The following is a 25,378-nucleotide window of genomic DNA, read 5'->3' on the forward strand; positions in this document are numbered from 1 at the left end:
CGACTCTGAGAGGGTTTCCAAGGGACAAGACCAGACACTCGGAGCGAGCGCCCAGCATAACAGCCCGAACGAGCCAAAAAACTTGAGAAACGAGCCCCAAATCCTAAACTCGACACAACCACCACCACCACCCCTGCCCCGCTCCCCCAGCTGAGAACCCCTGGCTATGGCCACCTCGGGGTCCCCCCTCCCCACGGCCCAGCCTTGCGCAGCTCCCCCCAGTTCCCTTAGGTACAAGGTGAGGCCACCGCCTCTCCCGGAGGAGGACCGGAGCCTCGACACCCACCGGCTCCTGCTCTCCCAGCAGGGATACCTGCGTGCTCGGGAAGGCACAGCTGCCCGCACCGCGAGTCCGTTGGAACCTGTCACTGTCCTCACGGGCGGTTTAATTTTAAATCCCCCGCAGCGGCCCAATGAGAGCGGGGGAGCCGCTGCCCCGGAAGCACAGGGTTGCTGCTCCCGGGGTGGGAGGTGCCGCTGCTGCTCACGCTCGCTGTTGGCGGGAGAGGTGCCGGTGGGTGATTTGGGGCAGCTGAGGTGGCTGTGAAGTGGGGGGCTGGCGGGAGAGGGATGTCCCGGGGTGGGGAACTCGGAGGTTCGTCCGGTCAGACCTAGGAGCTGGGCCGGCCCAGCTTCTGTGCAGACCAGCCCGGGCCCTCGCCCTTTCCCAAGGCCTGATAGCGCTGGGACATGTGGGGCCTCCGGCAGCCGCGCTCGGGAGCTCAAGCCGGGCCCTGAAGGGAAAAGGAGGGAGTACGAGATCGGGGGGAGAGGGAAGAAGGGAGGTCGCGGGCACCTACAGGGCTCAGTTGCCCGAATTGTGTTTCCTAAAGGAAAAGGAAGCCGATGGTATTCTTGGTGGTGTCACTTGAAGCTGACCTGATCTAGGTGTTCCTGCTCTGACAGGGGAATTGGACTAGATGATCTTTCGAGGTCGCTTCCAATCCCTAACATTCTGTCATTCCGTGGTGGCCTGGGTTTGTGCGAAGCCTTAATTAAACTACGGATAGGGTTAAAATTTATATTCGGCCTTAGGAACCTAGCCATACAAATTATATGGCTGAAGTATTTATGTTAATGTGATGGCTTGTAGTATTAACTAATAAATAAATTCTGCCACTACAGAGAGCGTCTTTGGGTCTCAGTGATACCTGTGTCAAGCCTGGGTGGCTCCCAAGTGAAATATTCAGTCTTGGATGCTGAGACATTTGGATCGTTGACACAGCAAAATCTGTCAGAGGTCTGAAATTTAAAGCTGTTCCTTTTTTCCATTTGGTGCGTAATCAAAGGTCTAAATTCTCAAAAAGGCTTAAACTAGTGGCAAATCTGTCCTGGGACTAAAAGGAGCGATTCTGAAATCAGTTATGGATCTTGGCCTATTGTACTAATGCACAGTGACCTGATTTTCTTGAAAATCGGTTGAATACAATAAAGTGCAAGTTCTTTGGTACACAGAGGTGCTCTGTCTACAGTTGTGGTGGCGAAAGTTATGAAACCATCTTTAAATATTATGTGTGACAGTATTCTGATTTAGAGTTTTGAAGCCTTGATTAACTGTGTTTTTTGTTAGACACATACAGTCTTTAAAGAATACAGAAGTAAAGCGAATTTGAAGGTAGTAAAGTATCTTGTCATTTGGTTGAAAATTTAAAAATTCTGCATGTGACTTTTTTGGTGTGTACAGTTACTTAATTTATTGTCTTGGTGTTGGGTTGCCCACTGTAGCACAGAATCTGCAGTTATTGCTGAAGTCTGTGGAGACAGTTTTGAATGTATGTTAGTTAACTTAGTTAATCTTTTGATTGATGAAGCTACATGCTACATCTAAAAATAATGAGCTTAACTGCAGCTTTTGTGTTCTTAAATGTGATGTTACAGGAAATTTTGATTTGTTGTACTGCAAATACGTTTTACATTTTTTCCTCATGCAAATGAGTAATGCATGCTTTTTAAAACTTTCTGTGTAGGAATGCAGATTTTAATCCTGGAGAAGACATCACTTCTATGATACCTTGACTTAGTCCACTGAAAATGAAGCAAGATTCTACTAGAAACACTGCTTACACTGTGAATTGTGAAGATTATGTGCATGTGGTAAAATTCAATCCATTCGATAGCGGAGATGCATGTTCCCTCATTGCATATGGTGGCAATAATTATGTAGTTGTTGGGACGTGCAAATTTCAGGTTAGTTTGTGTTATTGTTTATTTTTATTAGTTTTCCTGAAACTTACTTTTCCAGCACCTCTACTAAACAAAGACCCTGGTCTCTTTCCTCTTTCCTCCCCTCCTCACCTAAGCAGGGGAGGGTTTTGCTTGTTTATCACATTAACGAGTCTGGGATATTTGTTCTTAAAGAAAATACATATATAAAATACACATTGATATAAATTACTATCCTGCTGATATAAAGTTCCTTTTGAATAGAATCATAGAATAGTTTGGATTGGAAAGGACCTTAGAGGTCATCTGGTTCCGACATCACAACCATGAGCAGAGGCACCTTCCACTAGACCAGGTTGCTTAAAGCCCCATCCCACCTGACCTAGGAACACTTCCAGGGATGGGGCATTCATAGCTTCTCCAGGCAACCTGTTCCAGTTCCTCAACACCCTCAGCATCTTCGTATCTCTGTTCTGATTTTTGTGCTCTGCATTGGCCTCTGGCTTGAAACTGCAATCATTTCATCTATTTTTAAGTACTTATATATTTTAAGTTAATACTTCCTTTGTGTTCCAGGTTTTCACTTTGAGGGCGTTACAATCTAAAAAGATCCTACATACATGTAATTTTGAAAGCTTTTCAATTTCTTATCAATCAGAATTGTTAGAAGTCATCAAGGTAATGTTCTGGATTACCTAACTACAGTATTTCTACAGGAGGAAGATGCAGAAGTGGAAGGTATACAATATAAGACACTAAGAACATTTCACCATGGAATCAGGGTTGATGCCATAGCATGGAGTCCAGAAACTAGACTTGATGCTTTACCTCCCCAGATAAGGTATTTATAATAAATTAGTACAATGGATCCTTGTAGTTTATCTGTTTCCCGTAATTCCTTAATACTGGACTAAGTTTAAAGCTTATGGATGGAATCTAACTCTTTAGAAATCACATTTCAGTAGTACAACATTTCATTCTCAGAGTATTTTTTTGGTCGTTCTGCTTGTGGCCCTGCCCCTCCCACCAGTGAACTAGCAGTGAATATTTTTTTTCCTTATTCATTTTAATGGACCTAAAATGTAGTTAATTCTTTCTGCGTACCTCTGTGAAGAACTTTATTAAGGATAAGACTGTTGTAATGTCCTGGTTTATAAAGCTACTTGTAATGGTCTGTGTAGTATGGGCTGTGTTTAGGAATAGGTCAGATGATATTTGTGCAACTCATTGAGGTTTAAATCTAGCAAGATAGTTACTATTAAATATGCACGTAAGAATTAAAATGTTCTCAGTAGCTTGTAAGCCTCTTCAAAATTATGATGGATGCTTACTGTTGCATTTTTATACAGTCTTTTGTTTAATATATATTAGAAATTCCTTTATGAATTTATGTTTCAGTATTTTATAACACTGATAATGAGGGTTCTTTTTTGTGGTCTACCACTTGAATTCTTCCAAAGGAAGTTTCAATGGCAGTTTTGAGAGATATTTCAGGTAATTGATTCAGATTTAGCTTTGTAAAATATCTTGTGCTGCTTTCCATGAAAAAGTGTTCTCAGCAGTTAAAACACACTATTTTATAGATAAGTTCCAATTATAATTGTGCTTGTTGCAAAGGAGAAAAGTTAAGATAGAAGCTTTTGATTTATTTACTTATTTTTTTTTCAAAATACGAATTTTCCTTCTCATGTCACTTTGCAGGTGTAAGCTGAAGGGAAACTGTCACATATTGCAGTATTAATCAAAAGACTTTTCTTTGGGCACAGGTTTTGTACTGCAGCTTCTGATAGGAAGTTAAGGCTATTTACTTCAGACCTGCAGGACAAGAATGAATTTAAGGTAAGGGTAACTAAGTTGTTTTGTTTTGGTTTTTTTTTTAAATTATTTAGTCTTTAGTGTTTTAACTGCCCTTCTGTATCATTTTGCTTAATGTGCTGTGAGACAGAACAGTAAACTGTGACAGATCCTAAATCCATTGCCATTGTATTGTTTATACCTTTCTGTCTTTCAAGTGGGAATAAGTGTAATTATCTGCTACATGATCTTTTGATTTAAAAGTATTTATGTAACAATCTAACCAAATTGAAGAAAAGCAAGTAGAGGCCTATGCATCATCTAAAATGTACTCATAAACAGAATGTTCTACAGGCGAATTTCAAGTACCATGTTGGATATGTTCTTTTGTATAGAGACCTGTATAATTTTATTTGGTATTGGGTATTGGCCTCCTCTATAAGAAAAGCAAATTTAATAGTTTCTTTTTCATGGAGAACTGCAAAGTGCAATTCAACTCTTTCAAACAGTAGAAAATTTAAAGAAAGAATACTGAATTTAGTACATAACTGCAGACAGGTACACTAATTATGCCCATAGGCTGTCACTTGTTTATTTCTAAGATAGAAACATAGGAAATGTTTACTTCAAAGCAAATGTCTACCTCAAATACAATTTCACTTCCCTTGTTCCAATAAAGATAGTAATGTTCTTGTTCAGTAATATAAAAGAAGCTAGGTATAAATACTTTCATTAATTTATAAGCTGAATTTTGGTTTTCTGGAGATTGCTTTTGTTTGCATGACTTGTCAACTCTTATGTCACTTGGATGTGTACATACATTTCAAAATTCTGCCTTTGAAACAATGTCCTAGTCCAAATAGTAATATTAATTAGATATTTGTGCTAACTAGTTTGAATTTGTTTTGTTGAAGTCCTCATCCAAGAATAAGCAAGGCTAATTAATACTAAAATATTAGAGGAGAGGATCCCTTCTTTTTTAGAGCTTTGGAATATGATAATGCTTCTTTTGGTTAGTGTTGTGTATTGAGCATAAAGGAGAAAATAAAGGACTTTAATTTGTGGTTTGGTAATTTGTGTTAGTAAGACAACTGTATTTGTCATACAGAAACTAAGTGAATTGCAGATGTCACTTATGTGGCCATACTGATAACGGAATGGATAAAGGCATGGCATAAGAAGTAAAGATGGCTGTTACTTAAAAAAGGAATGTCTTTTCTTTAAATAAAATAATTTTATGTTACTTCATACATGCACAAAGCCTTAATTTCCTTCTTTCCTGTTTGGTCATCTCAAATGGCTTTGTCACCCAGGCAACTCTACAGTTACAATCAATTTGGGTGGCGCTTCTGACACAATATTTCTAAAAGTTCTTAATTCTGTTTGCTTGTGAGTTGATGTCTGTCATTCCTTATTAAAGGAATCTATTTATATGATATCTGACAGTTTTATGATATTGAAGACAACAGGCTTTAATGTTAAGTTGTGAAATAAATATTCTAATTTTTTAGCAGAACATAAAATTACTTATTAATTACATATGTCTACTGCAATTAGAGAAATTTATAGAGCTGTTTGTAAGCTTGCAGAAGAAAGGGAATGGATGAAACCATAAGTGTAGATGATGGAGGGTTAATAAGTGGAAATAATTAAACATATGGATGAACCTGGTACTACAGGCTCTATTCAGCTAAATTAATCATCTACATTCTATTTTTTTTATTTATTTTGGGTTAACAAGGGACCTCATGGACTGTCTGCTAAAATCAGTAAGTCCCTTGGCTTCAGTGAACACTGGTTGAAGACATAGATGAGTATTTTTCTACCATGTTTAATAAATATGAAAGCTGTTGATTATTTTTAGTGGAGGTTAATTGATGGTCAACAATTTTATGTGTTTTTGCCAAAAAACTGAATGTGGCAGCTGAGGTAGTTCATACCTCCTCCTGTCCCTACATCATCTGGTCCTTAGCAAAAGGACCTTCTAAACCTTCCAGAGTTGACTTCATGTCTACAGCAGTTTTCAGACTCTCCACATTGATGTGGGATACAGCCCAGGCTTAACACTAGGAATTATCAATGGGATCTGCCACTTTGCTCATTAGGAACTAATTGCTTCCAGAGAAATAATCAGTCTTATAACCTCACACAAACACACCTTGGATAATTCATGACCTTAAACTTTTAACCTAGAAGTTCAAATAAGCAAGTTTATTCTAATGAAAGGATTCTAGTAAGCTGTTTATTACTGACTTAGAATGAGATAATAACACACTTTTAAAATAACAATGATTTTGAATATACCAGATTATTCTTTTCGAGCTTATTATCAATGCATAATCTATATTACAACCAGAGAAGTAAAGAGGGCAACTCAGTAGCACGATCTGCTAAATGCTGTTTTTTTCAGAACATAATTTCTCTGATGGGTTATTATTTTCCCAGTTCTGACAAGATTTTTTTTCTGGTATCTGACCAACACAAATGAGACTTTAAAACATGCACTTCTAATTCAGGGGAATTTGTTACACAGTAGCTTTGACTGGATGCCTAGAAAGAAATTTGAAATGCCAAATTTACATTTCCATTAAGATAGCAATTATTTTTCATACAAAAAGTTCACTGGAGAACTGATTCATCTGCCCTTAGGACTTCTTTCTACACAGAATGCTCTGACTTGAAGTTATAAACTTCTGCTGCAAAAGCGTGTTCATAGCATAACATCAGAGTAATTTTTTTATGATAGGTAGTGAGTATTAGAGACCACAGAGCATTAATGCAACACATGTTGCACATTAGAATGTGATATTTAGGCTGAACAGCCACAGCTGTAAGTACTAGAAGTATAGAAGGTATTTTGCCCCAGAAGGAAACAAGCAATTACAATATCTGAATTATTCAATGTCAGTTGATATGAATAAGCTCCTCCAGTGTCTAATGAAGACAGAAGGATCACAGAATTTGATTTTTGTCAGCTGAAGAAATCGTGGATGCTTCTTCATTTTTGGCACTGCAGAAGACTGAAGATTGTTTGGTGCTTATGTAATGCAAACAAGAAGTGTTGGCTTGAATTTACCAGTTTCTTATACCTGGATGATCATTATACTGTGTACTTCTTTTAAAGAAAAAAATAATCTGATTTAAAGTATTTGCAAAATCTTAAATGTTCACAAGTACTTGGAGGGCTATGCTGAGCTGGCTTTCAATAACATTTGATACAGTGATTTCTTCGTAACAGTCAACTGATACCTCAGAAAAGCTATTTCATAAACCTGAGGTTGAACTCATGAAGAACACATGGAAGACTTCGATCCATTGTACAGCTCGTGCTTTACACATGAGATTTGCAGGAGAGGTACAAAATGTGCAAACAGAGCTGAAGGAAGTATGTGATTACAGTTAAAATGTAATCTCTGAACATTTTGTCTTTTATAGTAAACAATTAGGATGTGTTACTTCTGGAGGGGTAGACAGAGTAACTTACTCTGTTTTCCCAGCGGAAAAACTGTCTTGATGTAATTATTAACAAGGAACTTGAAGCATACTGAGTTTTCCATTACTTTGTCAACACAACTAATCCAAAATTTATGGGTTGAATCAAATCCAGAACACCAAACAAAAGGTAAAATATGACTGATGGTTCTTCGTGAAATATTTTTCTTCTTTGGAGCTTTTCATTTGGAAACGAATTGTGGTTTCCTTCTCCTGCTTCAAATTTTGTTTAATAAAAAGCATATTTCATCAGAACTGTGGAAGTAAAATGAGGCAGGATATTTGAATTCAGAATGCTGAAAATTTTCAAAAGGCTTGGCATTCCTGTCTAAATAGTTTACCATCATCTTAGGATATCCACTAGGTTTCAATAAAATTATGAGCTATTGGAAAAAAATAAGTTGGCTGCTGAAGATGTTTCTGTATTGAATTGATGAGGCATTCATAAAAGTTTTAAGAAAGTGGGAGAGGGGATTTAGTTATTGTGCATGCTTGTGAGTTCGGTTGTGTTTTTTTAAATGGACTCTGCATTTGTTCCTCGGAATAGCTATGCTTAGAGAAGAGATAGTGTGTTTTCCTTTCAGAAAAAATGGAACTGGTTGTTTTCATTCAACCTTGTTTTCCTCTGCAATCTCTCCGTGTCATGCTGTTACACAGAGGGTATTTTTATCTCCTTTTATGATACCTTGCTGGGCAAAGCAAGAGCAGCCGTGCCTTGAAACTTTATCAGTGGGACTGAAGAGGATGGAACAGTAACAAATCCATCATCTACACACAGACATTTGCCTGACTTAAAATTTTAAGGGAGATTTCTGTCAAAAAGAACATAGATGTAGTTAATGAGAGAAAATACATTTAAATCCTTAGATGGAACAAACTGATAACTAGCTACAGGTTTTCTAGTGAGATTACAAATGATTTATTCATACCTAGCCCCCATGTAAATGAATTTGAATGTACTTTAAACTTTGACTGGACCCTAAAGGAGATGAGTTCTACATACTTGCTTAATACTAAATTTGTTTTAAGTTCTTTCACTTAAGTTTTCAAGGCTACTTTAAACCTCAAAAAATTACTAGTGTCTCTAGATAAGTGCAAAACACGTAACAGAATTGAGGAAGAAAAAAGTGTCTTGATATTATGGCCAAAACAGCTGAAAAGCCTTTGAAATAATATTGAACTTTTTAATTTGTACTAAAACTGGGATTTTGCTTTTGTTCAGAAAAGCTATGCTAAGTTGGTTTGTGCTATAAATTATTCCCAATACTTTGAAATAAAAAGGTCATGATTGAGAAGCTTCAGGTGAGAACAATTGCACAACAACAAGGTTCCATTTGAAATGACATCATGCTTTCTGAAACAGCTATGTTTGCTTTTGAGTGACAGTTCACATGTACATTCACCTCATGAATGCTCATATCCTATTATTAGAGAATGGATGATCTATTAATTCATGGTAAAAGAAGAGCATGCACTGTAACCCATTTTATATGCTGTTGTGCTGAAGAGGAAAGAAAGCACAAAGCACTTTCTCTGTTCTTTTGAAATGGTTAATAGAAATTGTGCTTAATTACTAAGGTGTTGTATGGCTTGCCTGGTTTTGCTGTGCTGCTGTTCCTCATTTTTGGTTTTCTTAAAGTCTCTACTGTGCATTGTCTTCTGTTTAATCTCCTTTCACTGACTTTTTTTCACTTTTTTTTTTTTTCCTGAAGGTAGCCTTTTGGCCAGCCATCTTTAGTAGATGTATCCTCTTGGGCAATTTATGTGCTGACTGCTTGGAAAATGGGCATATACTGGACATGTGGCTGGTTTTTTGTTCCTTCAGGAAACAAAACTCTCTTGCTGCTTGCAGGAACCCCTAGTAAAAACTACTGTTCAGAGAAAAAATTTACAAATAGTAATCTGAGTTCTTTAAGATATGTAGATCATACATACATTCACTTGCTGCTCATTCTCTTTTTTCTTTCTGGGATTTATTTTTTTCTACCTTCAAAATTCAGTGATTAAAAGAAAGATAAAAAGTTCTGGTGCAATTCACTGATCTCTGTCAAGCAAGGGCATCAACCTGACCTCTGTGGTAACTACAAGGAATAACGGGGTCTTTTCTCCTATGCTATGAATCTACACAGGAATAATTAATAGATCTTTTAAAGAACTCCAGTTACTAATATTTTTTTTTAACCTTCCATGTAAAGTGAGAGCTCTATCTTAACACTCATACATCTTCCTTTTAGTGGGTTTATTAAATCAATGAACTGATGGAACAATCTGAACTGAACTGATGGAACAAACAGCTCTAAGGTAAAAGTATTTTTTTTTCTTCTGGTTGACAGACATTTGACGGCCACTCAGATTATATTAATGATCTGGTGTTTGCTCCCAAAGATGGTCAAGAAGTTGCAAGTGTTAGTGATGATCACACCTGCAGGTATGCATTTTGTTCAAAACATTATTGAAATAGTAATGTTTGGCTTTTTCTGTGTACGTATTCTTTATATGCTTGCTTAAACAAATAAGCATTTATTAGTTTCTTTTTTCTGGACTTTCATAACCCACTAACAAGACTGGTCCACCAACATGGCAAGAAGTGGACTCTTCTTGTTAACTGGGTTGTGGACAGACCTTTTGTTGTGACTTGTGGGTTTGGTTTTTTTTTTTCAAATAAACATTTTGAACGAAGTAGATACAATGTGAAGAAAGCTGTTCTGTCTTGGAATTACGTACATCCCCTGCTGGGACAGGAATAAAAGGCATGAGAACAGGAGAGAGAAGACATGCATAGCTTAGTATTGAACTGTACCTACCCTCCATCCACTCTGTCATCAAATGAGTCAGGTTTAAAACCAGTATATAAATGTGAATTTATCCACTTAATCAAATGTATTAGCCTTGCTAGGAGGTGGGATTACATAGCCTAAGGACAATACCATATTAATACAGTCATACTGGCAGCTCATAGTACCATTACTGTAGCTGTTTCAAACCCATCTGTTTAGTTATTTGTAACTGGAAGTAAAGGAGAAACATGGTTAAATATGTTGAAAAACACTAGTTCACGTTTTGTAATACAGGAGATTTTCCTTGTCAAAAGGTCCCCATCCTCCTCTTTTAGTAGTGCACATGAATCTGTAAAGCTGCTATTCTTATTCACAGAATCACAGAATGTTAGGGATTGGAAGGGACCTCAAAAGATCATCTAGTCCAATCCCCCTGCCCGAGCAAGAACACCTAGATGAGGTTACACAGGAATGTGTCCAGGCAGGTTTTGAATGTCTCCAGAGAAGGAGATTCCACAATCCCCCAGCCAGCCTGTTCCAGTGCTCTGTCACCCTCACTGTGAAGAAGTTTCTTCTCAAATTTAAGTGGAACCTCTTATGTTCCAGTTTGTACCCATTGCCTCTTGTCCTATCATTGCTTGTCACCGAGAAGAGCCTGACTCCATCCTCATGACACTCACTCTTTATATATTTGTAAACATTAATTAGGTCACCCCTCAGCCTCCTCTTTTCCAAGCTAAAGAAACCAAGCTCCCTCAGCCTTTCCTCATAAAGGAGACACTCCACTCCCTTGATCATCTTTATTCTTCCAATGCAGCTCACAGTTTGGAAAGATCAGGAGGGCAGCTATGTAGGCTTTGCAGGTTATTAAAGTAGCAGCAAGAGACTTGGGAAAGTCTCTCAGTAATAGCTGTGATAATTCCAAACTTGTCTCAACTAAGGAATTGTTTGTGTTTCTCTCTGATTACATAAATTAATATTTGCTCTTTGACATTACCACCATATCAATTCTTATATAAATGAGAAGATAGTAATCAGGATAAAAAAACAAAGAACAACAACAACTTATTTTTCACTTAAGCCATCTACCTGCTAAGAGAGAAGGGTATAGCTCTTAGAATTATTACTCTCTGTATGAGATTTTTGTAAAAGTTAGATCATCAATTGGTACAAATCAGAGTCGAGTAGCTTTAGTTGGTCTACTCTGTCATACATAAATGGAAAATCTAAGAGGCCTATGATTTTAATACCCCTGGAGAATTCAGAAATACTCCTTTGACGCATAGGCAGATTTTTCATAGACACCCTATAAAATCATTAGGAATGAATAGTGGAAATATATGACTTATTCATAGCTTGTTTTGATTTATTTCCTATCCTTGATTTCTTCATTAAATCTAAACTAATATTGGACTTACTCAGCAAAGAGCTGTTTGAATGTGTGACCTTTTTTGTTTATTTTACGAAATGATCAGTGGTTTTGGGATGGAAGAGAATTATTTTAAAATCAGTAGTCTAACTGATAGTAAATTAAAAGGAAATAAAAATTATATAATTAAGGTATACTATCAGGATTTCAACTTAGTAACTCTGAAAGATATTTTATGCAGTAAACCATAGTCTTTGGTTAAAAGCCATGGGAAATAAGTAGGATTTTTTTTGGCTACTCAAATTCTTATTTTTTCCATTCATGCATGTGGAGCATGAAGTTTTTATTGAATTTAAAGGTTACCCTTTCAAAACTAATGGAAAATGCATTCCCTGGGACTTACTAAAATCATTCCTTACTTACTCTGTAATTTGTTTCAGCAGTAATGTAAGAAGAGGAATAATTTTTCTGTCTGTACTTCATTTCTATCCTGAAATTGTTCTCAGGATACATCATCTGTTAATACCTTTAGAATAAAGTTCTAGAACAATTAGCACAAGAACATGAAGTTTTGAGTATTTGGGTGTTTTGTTAGAGTTGCACTTCTAAATCTCAATAATGCCTTAATACAAGGCCTCAGTGGGTGCAGAATTTATACAAAGAGATGTAGATTTTCCCAGGTTTTCACTCAGTAGTAAATTTAGCAGAGATCTCTAATGCGGCCAAATTTTCAGGTTTCATGCAAGAAGCTGCTGAAAAAGTGGTATCTCAGAGCTGATTTCAGTCATTGTGGTTGGAAGACAGAGAGTGTAAGTCAGACAGTGGTTGAAGAAGCTGTGGTGGTATATTCAGTGTTCTTAATCTTTAAATTGCTGCTGTGTCATTCAGGAATTCTTGTTTCTTGCAGTCTTTGTTGGCCTTGTTCTTAAAACACAAGACTTTTTCAAAGCTGTGAAGGAGAATTGAGTTTAAAATACTCTTGCATAAAAATTATTGCAGTAGCTATCTATGTTATGTAGTTGTGAATGTGTTGAGTGCATTCATACACAAGTGAAGAGGTGTTAGTATGTAAATATGCTGTACACTTTAATACTCTTGTGTTTCTCTGCACTGAGAATGTCAAAACTACTATAACTTAAAAAAAAATGGCTTTTCTGAAAGACACTTTGGGAAGAGTCTTAAAACCCAACATGTTGCAGTTACTCGCAACTGTATTTATATTAAAGATCAGTATTCATGTAACTAAAATTGCATTTGCGAAGTTGATAAAAAAATTCAAATCCTGGGTCCTAAGTATTGTATATTACTTCCTTCGTTTTGTCCTAAGGATGGCTATGTTACAAGACAGATGAAGCTGTTCACAAGCATATAGGTAATTTGTATCTTTGGCTGGATATTGTAATTTTCAAATCATACTTATTTTGTATGATAATTTATAGTAAAATAATATTGATGAACTTGCAGGAAAGTTTCCTGTGTTTAACTTTTTTACGCGTTTCATAATTGCTTTACTCTTTCATAAAAAAATAGAAAATAAAATTATTTTTAAAGTTTGATTGCAAAATTTAAAGAAAATGATAAAAGAGTGCCGGAGGAAACAGCTAAAATAACTATTGTTATATTAAACAAAAATTTGAATCAGTTTTTTTATTTATAAGTCATATGTGTTAACATATGGAGTACAATTGAAGTAAAAATAAAGTAAATATCTGTGTGTGCGCATAAAAATAATAAAATTCAGGGTATTTATACATTTCTGCTAAAAGCCTAACTTGGTCATGGCAGAAAAGTAAATTACCTCCTGGATTTAATCGAACTGTTTTACTTCAAATCTAGTTGGTTTTACTTCAGGATCTACCATCCATATGACAGTTTCAAAATTCTGTGTAATGTCTAGGTGTAGTTAATGTAGTTTGCTTATCCGTTTCTTGGTAGCCTGTTTAAGAAATAAAAAAAAAAAAATTATGAGAGCTTTAAGTAATATTTCATTGAATTCTCTAACATTATAAGCATTATACACTACTTTGAACGTTTGCATTATGCATAGGAACATCTGTGTCCCACTTCGCTCATGAGAACTGAGTAACTCCCTCTGCACCACTCTTAAGAAAAAAACATATATATATATATTTTGCTGGCTTTTTCACTATGATTTGGAAACACCATACACGTGGCTGGAGGGATTCAGATGTACAAATCATTTTGGTTTGATAATTAATGAAGCCTCTGCAAAAACACAGGAAATGTTTGAAAAACAGCATGAGCTTAACAGACACCCCTCCACTGTTGGTAGTTTTTGACACTATCTGATGTTTCTTGAATTATTTCTTGCAAAATACTATCCTGGTAAAAACCACTAGTGTCATACACATGCTAAAAATTAACCTGTGACTGTTAAAAGGTTAATTCAGTCGAGCCGATGACTACCTGATACTCCATCCTCACATTGAACTGAAATATCACTGACAGTGTGAGGCCCTTAATCATGGCAGTTTGGCAATTTCTTATGGTCATCAGGTGCTCGATTATGTTGTACTTTAAAAAGCTGGAAATGACTCATCCATCTCTTTCCCTCCCGCTCTCTTTTTCATTACAGCTTAAACTATATCATCTTCCTCTGGTTTGAGTGTGTAATAGAAGAGAACATACAGTTGACTTATCTTTTACTTGATCTGTGAATGTACTTGCTGTTTGAGTCCTTTCTGAGTTTTATTTGGTTACTTATGCTATGGCTCCTGTTGCTTCATAGAGAAGGACTTTGTGAATTTATCAGTCACTTGTCAAGTTCAGCCTTCTCTGTTGCACATACCACAATTGCCAGTCCATCAGAAGGTTTGTTTTTCTCCCTGGACATTTGATATCACTGGAAACTAAATTAACTAGAGTCTCAAAATATATTGTAGTGTTTAGTCTGGTTTTAGGGGTTTTTAATCTGTAGTGTATTTGTTTACATGGTACTCTTGTGTAGGTTGTTTGCTAGACAATATGAAAGAAAGCCAATGGTAACACTTGTTTGTTTGGTTTTTGTCTTGTGTTCTTTAATGTCTTTCCGGCGCTCCTTGCACTTGAGTCTTACCTTGTTAATTCAGTAAATATTTCAGTTTTAGCTGTATTGAAAAGATGCTATTCTCAGTTTTTCCTGCCTCCAAAACTATGTTTTGTGTCTTCCCATTCATAGTGCACTCAATTATGGATATTTGCCATTTTTTTTAAAAAAGGTATCTTATTTCATGTTGTTCTATCTCCATCTGTTCATTGTAAAAAAATTCCCCCATGTTACTTCATGTAGGAAATGTCATACCAGAATATTTGAAATTTCTGAGGTATGCTGATTACAGTTATAATTCTAGTTATACATTATAATCGATGAAAATAAAGGACAGTCTAGGATTATTTTTGACAGTCTAGTCATTGACTTTGCATACTTTTTGTAGGCATCCCTCTATGTACCCCAAACGTAGTCTTACACAATTTCTGTCATACTTTACAGCTGCAATGCAAGTATTAACCAACAATTTTTGCCGCATTTCATAATCACTATGCGAGTATTAACCAGGCTCCTGTTACAGGATCCAGTCAGCTTAAAAAAAAAATTCTGAATGAAATGGTTGGAACATTATTTCAGTGTAGTCTTAAGTGTGGATGAATAGGCCTTCAGTTAGGAAGTCTTCAAAATATGTGGATGAAATGGTAGCTATTTCCCGTGTGACGCATTATGACTTATGGTAAGGGTCACACAGTCCTACAACACATTCTAGTCTATAAATTCTTCTAAATACAAAGCATTGCATTAGATTTGTTTAGCAATTACGTTGTATTTTAGAAACTCATTGGCAGGATTGTAGTTGAGTTTCTCAGTAACAGTCATCCCATTGAAGCATTTAGTTTTATGTCTCCATTGGAAACAATAAGCTGATAACTCTAACAGCTAATTTTTCTTTGGTTGAAAGGATATGACTGAAGCTTCACATTTTTGCAAAAATACTGCTTAGTCTCTGGCTTCATTTTAGATAACTTTGAGTAGCTGAGTAGTAGTAGTAGCATGTATTTCTTGGACTTACTTCTGAGTGTGCATGTTCTGAAGTGCACGGTAGCAAAGAACAGTCAGTTGAGACACAGAATTACAGAATGTTAGGGATTGGAAGGGACCTCAAAAGATCATCTTGTCTGATCCCCCTGCTGGAGCAGGAACACCTAGATGAGGTTACACAGAAAGGCGTCCAGGTGGGTTTTGAATGTCTCCAGAGAAGGAGACTCCACAAACTCCCTGGACAGCCTGTTCCAGTCCTCTGGCACCCTCATTGTGAAGAAGTTTCTTCTCAAATTTAAGTGGAACCTCTTGTGTTCCAGTTTGTACCCATTGCCCCTTGTCCTATCATTGGTTGTCACTGAGAAGAGCCTGGCTCCATCCTCGTGACACTCACCCTTGAGACAATACGTGTGCAGCTTCTCTGCTACCTCTACCAACATTGCAGGGGATAATCAGAATTACATCCCACAGTTACCAGTGAAAAACAGATCAGTGCCTGCATATCCAAGTAGATATTACAAGAAGCTACTGGTCACATGGATTGTAATGCCAAAATCCAAAATATTCTAATTACTAATTCTTTTATAACATTGACATTTCTTTTGACCACCACAAGAAACTGTTGGACATGGGTGAGCTTTCTGAAAGAGTATTTACATGTTTAGTCTGTGAAAAGGCTTTTATTTCATGGATCAAAATAACTGAAGGAAATGCTCCATGGGCACAAGTTTAGGAAGCTGTATGCACAATCAGGAGATGGTGTAAGATGGGTGTGCCTGGTGGAGTGGTGCTGGGCAGCACTGATGAATTTCCACTTTCTCCCCATGCAACCATTTCTGTGGCTTTTTTGGCACGGTGTGCTGAGCAAGGAGTTCTGCTACCTCATTCTTCTACAGCCTCTGCAGCAGAACTGTTAGTTCATCAGTACATTACCTGATTTATAAAAACTTAAATTCTTTATTTTTGTCAGTAAAATAAATTACTAGAAATTAATATTACACCTTTTCTTCTGAACAGCTAGAAGGGATTTCTACAGTTCCACTTCAGCCTTCTGTTCTTTCCTGTCCTACCTAGTATCCTCTTCGGATCTTTGATAACACACCTCCCTATGGAGTTGGCAGAAGGCCTGAGACAAGGCCAGTGTTGGTTGTGTTCTCCACAGCGTTAACTAATCTCTGCACTTCTGTGTTCCTTTTCTGACATCTTGCTCCCCCTACTCCTTGTGCTCAGTGAGGAACTTCACCCTTCACCTTTGTTGTGTGATTTCTGTAACAGGAATCTCTCCTTTCTCCATAGCCCTCTAGGCTTTTCAGGGGTGACAGGATTTTCCTCACATGTGGAAGGGGTATTTAAGTTAAATAATATTTAAAACAAAACAAAACAACTGGGCATTTTTAAGAGTAGGTCAGACACTAATCAATGAGTACAAGTACAGTTGATCATGCTTTGTGGTTGGGAATGGTATCAGATGTCAAGGTTCATTCCAGCCCCCACCCCATTCACTAGAATTGTTGGAAAACTTACGGTGAAAGAATTCCCTTTTTTACTTCCATCTTCAGGGGACTGGAGAACTACCTGAAGGTTGCAGTATGGGTTTGCACTTTTACCATTACAAATGATAAGTTTTATTCAGTTAGGATTTGGTTTTGCTCTCTAGTTAGAATTATTTAGAATTCAGAAAGTTAGAATATAGACTAAGGATCATGTCCATTGCAACAATACAGCTTTTCAGACATTCTAATGAATACTTTGCCAATTTTAATAAAAGTCCATTGTGTGATAAAATTACTGCACATATACAGTATGTCATTATCCATCTTCATGTATGCAACATAAAGTTCTTCCAATGTAGTTTGAGTATCATCATGCTTTGTGATAACTGTAGTTGTTCGTTTTGTTTGTTTAATCATAGGATGTGTGTCAAGAGAAATGTACAAATATCTCAACGATTTTCTTTAATGGCATTTGCAACTATGTATTTTGTGTTAGTTTAAATTTTGTGAACACTGCAGCATATAGTTTTTCTGGCCTTAGTTACTTAAAAAATAATGAATTTACTGTGCAGATTACAGACTATTTTGAGGCTTTCCATTATTCAAACTTTGGCCCTTAGACCAACTGTAGTTATTCAAACTTTTCTCCTTTAAATTTGTTGTGGAAGCTTTTTAAATATTTAAAAAATACCTCAAGCACTATAACAAGTCTCTCGAACAATGGTTGATAGGGTTAGGAGGAGAAGTAAAAGGGTGACACATTGCAGGTTACAAAAATAAGGCTGTACCGAGATAAGTAGATACTAGTTTGCATTGCTATAAAGTCATGGTCATGTTAGTAAAGATCAAGGGCTTTGAATGGGAGACAAAATGCTCAGTCTTTTTGGATGGATTTATGTGATAGGAATGTGGAGAAAACTAGAGGGTTTTATTAGCATCTGTAGCTGATTTGGTCATGATTACTGAGTAATTGAGTAACTGAAATTCAGTTTGGCTAAATTTTTGGTATTTGCACATTTTTTTTAGTCACAAAGAAATATTGAAAAGAGTTAATTGAACACATATGTAATTGTAAATTTCCATACCAGCATGGACTTGATGTGTTCAGACAAGGATCTATTTTGATATATATTACCTGTTTCTTTTTTTTTTTATTTTCAATACTGTGATACCATCTTTGTTATCAATAAAACAGAAAATAGAAGAGAGCATTTATCCCTTTTTCCTTGCTCCTGTATGGTTTGTTACCAACAATCTTACCATTCTTACGAAGTAAGAGATACAATTTTGGCATTTTATAAATAACAAGAAAGCATAAATTTCTGTCTCCACACCTAGCAACCTCACTTACTTCAGGGAAGGAAACACGATGGCATGCTCCTTTGGCCAAAATGATTCACTGTCTTCTGTTATATCATAATTTTCTCCCTGCACAGTAAATACACATGGAAAGTGTTGATTTGACTTGGACAAATCTACAAGGCAAAATTTTTGGCAGTAGAAGAAAGTATTGTGTGTTTCTAAATTACCTAATCAAGTAGATATTTCATTTTTTAAGCAGTTGTCAGGTTTTTGTTTTGACTTTTTTTAATAAGGACACTGATCCTTCAAGATTAGAGACCCTGTGTTTTCCGCAGGGAAAACAAATATTTGATCTGTTGTGGTTTGGCATAAGAAAACAACGTTGTTCATTAAATATATTTACTTTATTCCCATATATTTTGTCTAGACTTATGATGTATTATTTAAGAGTTTTTTGAAATCTCTTAAATATAAGGCTCTAAGCACCCTGGTGAGATATAAACTGAAAAAGTCTGGAGGAAGTCAGCAAAAATCCTCTAGAATAAACAATAATAGTATGTAGCCACTCAACTAACTCAAAAGACTGGGCAGAACACTACTTAAAAAATTGGCTGTTTCTAAGGTTTTGCTTATAGGGAGGAAGGATATATGTGTATGTTTCGGTGTGAAAGTGCATATAAATGCCATGCAACCTTGTGGTTCAGACTGATGTTCACAACCGTGATGTCTTTGGCCTACAACTGAGCTACTGATTTTGTAGGGAAAGAGGCAGTTGAACAGTGGCCGTGAGGTGAAATAGTCTCAGTTTTGGTTTTGTTGCATTTTATAAATGAAGTAGCTTCGTGGCTCGTTAACACTCAAATCAAATGCATCCAAAGAAAACTCACTCATCACCTAACCTAGTTTTGGTGTCTCAGCATATGCTTCCCTGTCAATTCATATTGACCAAATATTGATTTTTTTATTTTATTTCTTTTAAATGCTTGATATGTACTGTATGTGCTTCTAAAGGAAAAGATTAAAGTGGCACATGCAATTTATTATTTGAAAGCTTGCCAAGACCCTCTGTGGATTAGTGTTATCTCTTCCGTAGACCCTTTTGTTTGCCTTAGCTTCATTTTTAATTTCTTGTATTTCCATTAATCAATCTTGTCGTACAAGGAAAAAAAATGAAATTTATGTATTAGAAAAACAAAATACATTAGTACGTGGTCTTGCCCTTTACACGGTAATGTGGATGATTTAGGTTGCTGGTATCAGCTGACCTTCCTGCTTTGTATTGTCCCACTGTTACTTATGGTATAGTACAAACGCTGTAGTGTCTTCTTATGAATCAAGTGGGAATGTATCATCCCATTTGCAGATCTAGAGAACTAAATGTGTCAAATTATTTGGATATTGCCCTTTTAAACAGAGGCTCTGCCTAGTTTGTCAACGTCAAAATACATTATCTTCAGCACTGACCTCTTTTACTGACATCTTGAAGTGATAAAGCACAAACCTTTCATTTGGTCTCTTCCTTTAGGAATGTATTGAGGCACTGAAAGTTAATGCATTTGCAGTCAAATGGTAATAGTTAAATACTTTGCCTTTTTTGTTTGTTTGTTTAGGGTCTGGGATTTGGAAGGAAATGAGAAGGCCCATTTTGTTTTGCGTTCTCCCGGAATGAGTGTTTGCTGGCATCCTGAGGAGGCTTTTAAGGTTGTGTTTTCCAGCTCTTCACCGTCACCACCTTTAAAATAACAGGAGGGTGGACTTATCTAATCTATGAATCTTCGATGCTGTAGAAAGATTGGAGAGCTAGTGTACATTGTAACTGGATATTGGTTGGATCTGCTAATGTGAAGTCACTGTAAATGAATTCTCATTCTCATAATTTTACCCTCAGTCACTCACTCCTCCCATCAGAAATATTCCTTCTTGATGACATGCATCAGCTGTTGCTGATAACTATTCTGCTTATTCCATATTAACTTACAGTTACCAGAGAAAAGTTCAAGTTTTTCTCAGTTGTGGTAACACGGTTCACCAATAACATAGACTCTTATAAAGCATGCCAAGTTTTGAAAAGGATCCTTTTGAAGTTAGCAAGGGATTTTCTTGGTTTTGTTCTTGCTTCGAATATATGAAATCTGGGCTGAAAAATGAAAACAAATCAATAAACTGTGATTTTATACTTATCTGCTTATTGTACTGGGGAGGATTAACCAGCTGATATATACCAAAATATTCAGCTTCATTAATGGTCTAGTGCTTGCAGTTTTGGATTTATTATTCCTTTTGTACCAGTCAATAACTGCCTTAAGCAGCTACAAATAGTTGTTCAGATTACCACAAAAACACACACTTAAAACAGAGAAAAGCAGTCAAATAAGGTACCAAAATATTTACATAGCAATGTGGAAGAAGGATCTCTATTCTCACCAGACTTTCCACCAATATCAATATCCAGTCCTTACTAAGAAAACTAGGAAAACTGTTGATTCAGATGGTATCACAATTGAATGTGTTTGCTACTCTTTGCTATTGGGCAACTTGGTTAGCAACAAAATTACTAGATTAGCCTCAAAATATTGCAGTATTACACCAGTCTCAAACATTAGTTTGTCTTTTCTTTTACCCTTATCAAAGAGTAGGCACAGCTTGGGGTTGGTTTTTATTGTAAAGAAAAATCCCTTCAAAAAGCTAGTAACACCTGACAGACTGGTCGTTGCAGGTCAAAATGCTTACTGCATCATGTCTTTTAGTTTGCAGAAGAGCATGTTTTGTTGACAACTCTTTTTCCAAACAAACTGTGATGTCATTGGAGTATTGTTTTTAATGCTTCTTTGCCTTCCTTATTTAATGTTTGTTACTATATGAGAACCATCATCTCCTCATGGAGAAATGCTCTTTCATCATTTAATCAGAAGGCTCTTTTTACAATACCTAGTAAACAACTACTTGAATATATTACTTCAATAGAAAAAGTTTAGATAAAATGTATTGCAAATTGTTACCGGATGAAGCAAGAAATGGTATATAAATTCAGTGAGTGTGAATCGGAATTCTACAATTACACTGATCAATACTGTTGTTTCCTTGTACAGCACTATGTCCGTTAGCCAGTTCTTTGTAGTCAGAACAGGCGCTTTTCAATTTTGAAAGAATAACTTTCTGCTTTACAATTCTAAAAGTGCAGTGCACTTGTGATTAAGAATTGGTGCTTCTAAGTGCCAAAATTATATACATAGATTTCTGAAGATATATATAGATAAAATCATGTAACCACTATGTATAAAAATATGACAGTAGTATAGACTAAAGTGCTTTTCATATATTGATGGAAGAGTGTTCAGGATGTTTTCTGGTACAAAATGAAAAACTGTACCTATTTTTATGTTATTAATATTTGCTTGAAAGTATGCTGGGTTTGCTATAGAGTAGAATAACAGAGTCATAGAATAATTTTGTTTGGAAGGGACCTTTAAAGGTCATCTAGTCCAGCCCCCTGCCATGAGCTCCCTTTAAGCACTGAAAGGCTGCAATAAGGTCTCCTCAGGGCCTCCTTGTCTCCAGGCTGAACAATCCCAACTCTCTCAGCCTGTCCTCACAGCAGAGCTGTTCCAGCCCTCTGATCATTTCTGTAGCTCCTCTGGCCCCTCTCCAACAGGTCCATGTCTTTCCTGTGCTGAGGCCTCCAGAGCTGGACACAGGACTCCAGGTGGGGTCTCACCAGAGCAGAGCAGAACAGAGGTGCAGAATCACCTCCCTTGACCTGTTGGTCTTCTCCCTTTTGATGCAGCCCAAGATTTGGCTTCTGGGCTGCAAGCACACATTGCCAGCTCATGTCCAGTCTTTCACCCACCAGTACCCCCAAGTCCTTCTCGTCACGATTGCTCTCAATCCCTTCATCCCCCAACCTGTATTGATACTGGGTGTTGCCCCGACCCAGGTGCAGGAGTTTGCACTTGGCCTTGTTGAACCTTATGAAGTTCACATGGGCCCACTTCTGGAGCTTGTCCAGGTCTCTCTGGATGGCATCCTGGCCCTCAGGCATGTCAACCACAGCTTGATGTCATCCGTAGATTTGCTAAACATGCACTTGATCCCACTGTTTATGTCAATAATGAAGATATTAAACAGCTCTGATAAAAATATTAAGATTCATTACAAGCCAAGTTTCCAACATTCTATTAATTTCTCTTAACAGCTGATGGTAGCGGAGAAGAATGGAACAATACGGTTCTATGATTTAATTACACAGCAGGCCATTCTCTCCCTAGAGAGTGAACAAACACCGTTGATGTCAGCAGACTGGTGTTTAAGAAATACTCTTAAAATTGGAGCAGTTGCTGGAAGTGATTGGCTGATCTGGGATATCACTCGCTCCAGGTATTTTTATACACAAGATAGGTTTCTTTATTCTCTTTTTAAGCTGTAGGTAAAGAGATGTGGCTATTTTCCTAATATAGTACTTAAATAAGATCATTCCCTGACATTCTTTGTTTCATCTTTATCTATCAATATTTATCTGTTAGAAGTCACATTGTCTTTTTGTCCATTTGAGACAGCACCTCACTACTGTCACTCCCTATAAGTTACATGTTTGTTAAAATTTCATTCTTAATCACAAATACATAATTATTGAACCATAATAAACTGGATAACTGTTTCAGTTTTACTACTCCAAATTGAGATGTAAGCTGCAGGAATGCTCTGGTTTTCCCTCAGCTTCTTCAGAGGGAGTAGACAATTTGTCCCCTTCATTGTTTAAATGATAGATGCTTTTGGTACTTAGAGTTTGAGCTCTAGTTGTTTGCACAATGTTTTTTTTACCCTGAATGTCTGTTTTAGTTATCCCCAGGAGAAGAGACCTGTCCATGTTGATCGAGCCAGATTATTCAGGTATAAGTGTTGTCTGTATTCCGTGATTTTTGTCTATATAAATCTGTGTATATGCAAGCAGTTGTGAGTTTAGGGACCTGGTTGTGTCTTACTTAAATAATTTTTAGGGGAACCTGGTCTATAAACTTTGTGAATGACCCACTTTTAGTATATACATGTAACATTCCCATAATTTTTTTCTGTTTTACAATGACACACATGTGGGGCTGTGGGTGGTGAATCATTTACAAGCCATTTCTCTGAATGTCTTTCTCTGGTCTTAGTGGAATATCTGAGAGGTTCACACAGTTAACCACAAGGGAGAGAACTCCACTTTGTGTGCACTTCTGATAGTCCAATAGGGATATTTGAAAAGTACATAAATTTTATGCTTAGGTGGTCCCGGGTGAATGAAAATCTGTTTGCAACCACTGGATATCCAGGGAAGACAACTACTCAACTGCTTGTTCATCATTTAGGACATCCCCAGGTAAATTTTCAAGTTGAGCTTATGACTGGAATTGCATCTGTTGTCTACAAATACACTTAACTTGCTGGTTTAAAAGCTGCTTGATCTATATGCTTTATTTTAGTTTACCTTATCAGTGCTAAGGGAAAAAAAAATAAATCATTATTTAATAAATTTTTCAGTATTTCTAATTCTAAAGAGGCTAAAAATGGCTGGCTGTATATTTTACAGGCTTCAACTAGTTATATTTTAAATCATCAGTGAAAGTATATCCAGAAGCAATGAACCCCAAGCATAGGGAATATTTTGGTTTTGTTGGAGTTACCATACATTTGAAATGCTTACAGTAAAAATACTACCTCCAAACATACTAATTGTGAGTATGTTTAAATAACAGGAAGTAATTTCATTAAAAAAGGTTTCTAAGTTTGAAAGTATGCCTTTAAAATGATAATAATGAAAATAGTTGAAACAGTTATCATGGAATATTTTACTGTATCTTACTTAAATGTAGTAAGTAGGTAGTGGAACTAAGTAGCAGATAGTCAGTTTTTTCAGTTAGATTTCTGTTGTATTCTAACTGTACTAAAGGAGTACTAAATCCATGGTATTTATTTGACTCTGCATATTGGTAGATGTGGTATAGAAATCATTTATATAGTAAGTTGTATTGATATTTCTCTTTTTTTTTTTTTAAGCCCATTCTTACTGGCACTGCAGCTGTAGGATCTGGTTTGACGTGGCACAGAACTCTTCCATTATGTGCAGTTGGAGGAGATCATAAAATTTTCTTCTGGGTAACCGAAATGTAAAACAAGCATTTGCCTTCAATATGAAACTTTACAGTATAGTGTCTCCTTTCTGGTTAAAGCGAAGGAACTTACTCTTTGTACTGGTATTTATTCACTTGGAGAACATATGAAAGGAACAAGTAAAATACAAAAAATTTGTGTTTGATTTTTACCATGTGAATACAAGAGCTTTTGTAAAATCGGTTATCATACATCTTAATCTTGGTTATTTCCCTTAAAATAAAATTTAGACTTTTTTAACATGGTATTTGGTGTGAAATGAATTTTTTTTAAGTTTTTTTTTTTCTTTTTTTTGAGATTTTGTGTCCAGCAATCTCAGTCTGGCAATCTCGGTCAGGTAACACAGCTCAAATACCTTGAAATTGTCCTGAGTACCTGCAGAAAGAACACCTGTCTCTGTATCAGCTTTCTCAACCATCACTATAAGAAAGAGATACAATAATTTGCTGTCATAAAATGTTGTCTGTGAATCTATTTGCTGAATATATTAGTTACCATTAGCAGTGAAGAAGCTAATGGTATAATCAGACTGATAATTTTAAGATTATTTCTCTTAAGATGACAGAGTGATTTACTTCAAGTATGCGAAACAGTGTGTGGTTTTTCTCTGTTTTCAGCCGTTTACTTTCAGCCTTTTATGGGAAAATCAAAGACATTCTGCTTTCTAGAAGCATATTTTTCTTGCCCTTCTCATACAAGAGTGCAAGCGAAGTGATATCAAGATGTTCAACACCTTACAGCATTGTAGCCATCCTTATTAGCAGTAGTTAGATTTTAAAATATTCTTTTGTTTGTCCCTATTTATGCTGGA

General features: G+C 36.4%; 2 protein-coding genes across 8 annotated transcripts in view; one reads left to right on the forward strand and one right to left on the reverse strand.

Moving 5' to 3' along the window:
- PARPBP (PARP1 binding protein) overlaps nucleotides 1-440 on the reverse strand; it is a 130,292-nt gene extending 129,852 nt beyond the window's left edge. For 3 of the 5 annotated variants that reach the window (XM_071818083.1, XM_065839093.2, XM_071818078.1), the window contains exon 1: nucleotides 287-439. The gene's annotated coding sequence lies outside the window, so the exon portion shown is untranslated. Of the gene's footprint in view, nucleotides 1-286 lie in introns of all 5 variants that reach the window. The other 2 variants (XM_071818077.1, XM_071818072.1) reach the window with 2 other exon arrangements.
- Nucleotides 422-24,812, forward strand: NUP37 (nucleoporin 37). 3 transcript variants are annotated; one of them, XM_071818094.1, is made up of 11 exons: nucleotides 436-514; nucleotides 1,126-1,275; nucleotides 1,968-2,187; nucleotides 2,880-3,004; nucleotides 3,930-4,002; nucleotides 9,783-9,877; nucleotides 20,031-20,121; nucleotides 22,613-22,794; nucleotides 23,257-23,307; nucleotides 23,683-23,776; nucleotides 24,454-24,812. In XM_071818094.1, the coding sequence occupies exons 3-11, from the start codon at nucleotides 2,032-2,034 to the stop codon at nucleotides 24,565-24,567; spliced, it is 981 nt and encodes a 326-aa protein (XP_071674195.1). In that variant the 5' UTR covers nucleotides 436-514; nucleotides 1,126-1,275; nucleotides 1,968-2,031; the 3' UTR covers nucleotides 24,568-24,812. The 3 variants fall into 3 exon arrangements, with proteins under 3 accessions (XP_065700305.2, XP_071674195.1, XP_065700296.2); XM_065844224.2 differs by having other exon boundaries at nucleotides 1,126-1,240; XM_065844233.2 differs by lacking the exon at nucleotides 1,126-1,275 and having other exon boundaries at nucleotides 422-514.
- Nucleotides 24,813-25,378: the final 566 nt, after the last annotated feature.

This window comes from Patagioenas fasciata, chromosome 1 (genome assembly GCF_037038585.1).
Source record: "Patagioenas fasciata isolate bPatFas1 chromosome 1, bPatFas1.hap1, whole genome shotgun sequence".
Classification (NCBI taxonomy): domain Eukaryota; kingdom Metazoa; phylum Chordata; class Aves; order Columbiformes; family Columbidae; genus Patagioenas; species Patagioenas fasciata.

Excerpts from the sequence above, each read along its gene's own strand:
- NUP37 (XM_065844233.2), top strand. The coding sequence starts at position 2,032 with ATGAAGCAAGATTCTACTAGAAACACTGCTTACACTGTGAATTGTGAA. Across the intron at positions 4,003-9,782 it reads AGGACAAGAATGAATTTAAG|ACATTTGACGGCCACTCAGA; the intron begins GTAAGGGTAACT and ends TCTGGTTGACAG. Across the intron at positions 23,777-24,453 it reads ATCATTTAGGACATCCCCAG|CCCATTCTTACTGGCACTGC; the intron begins GTAAATTTTCAA and ends TTTTTTTTTAAG.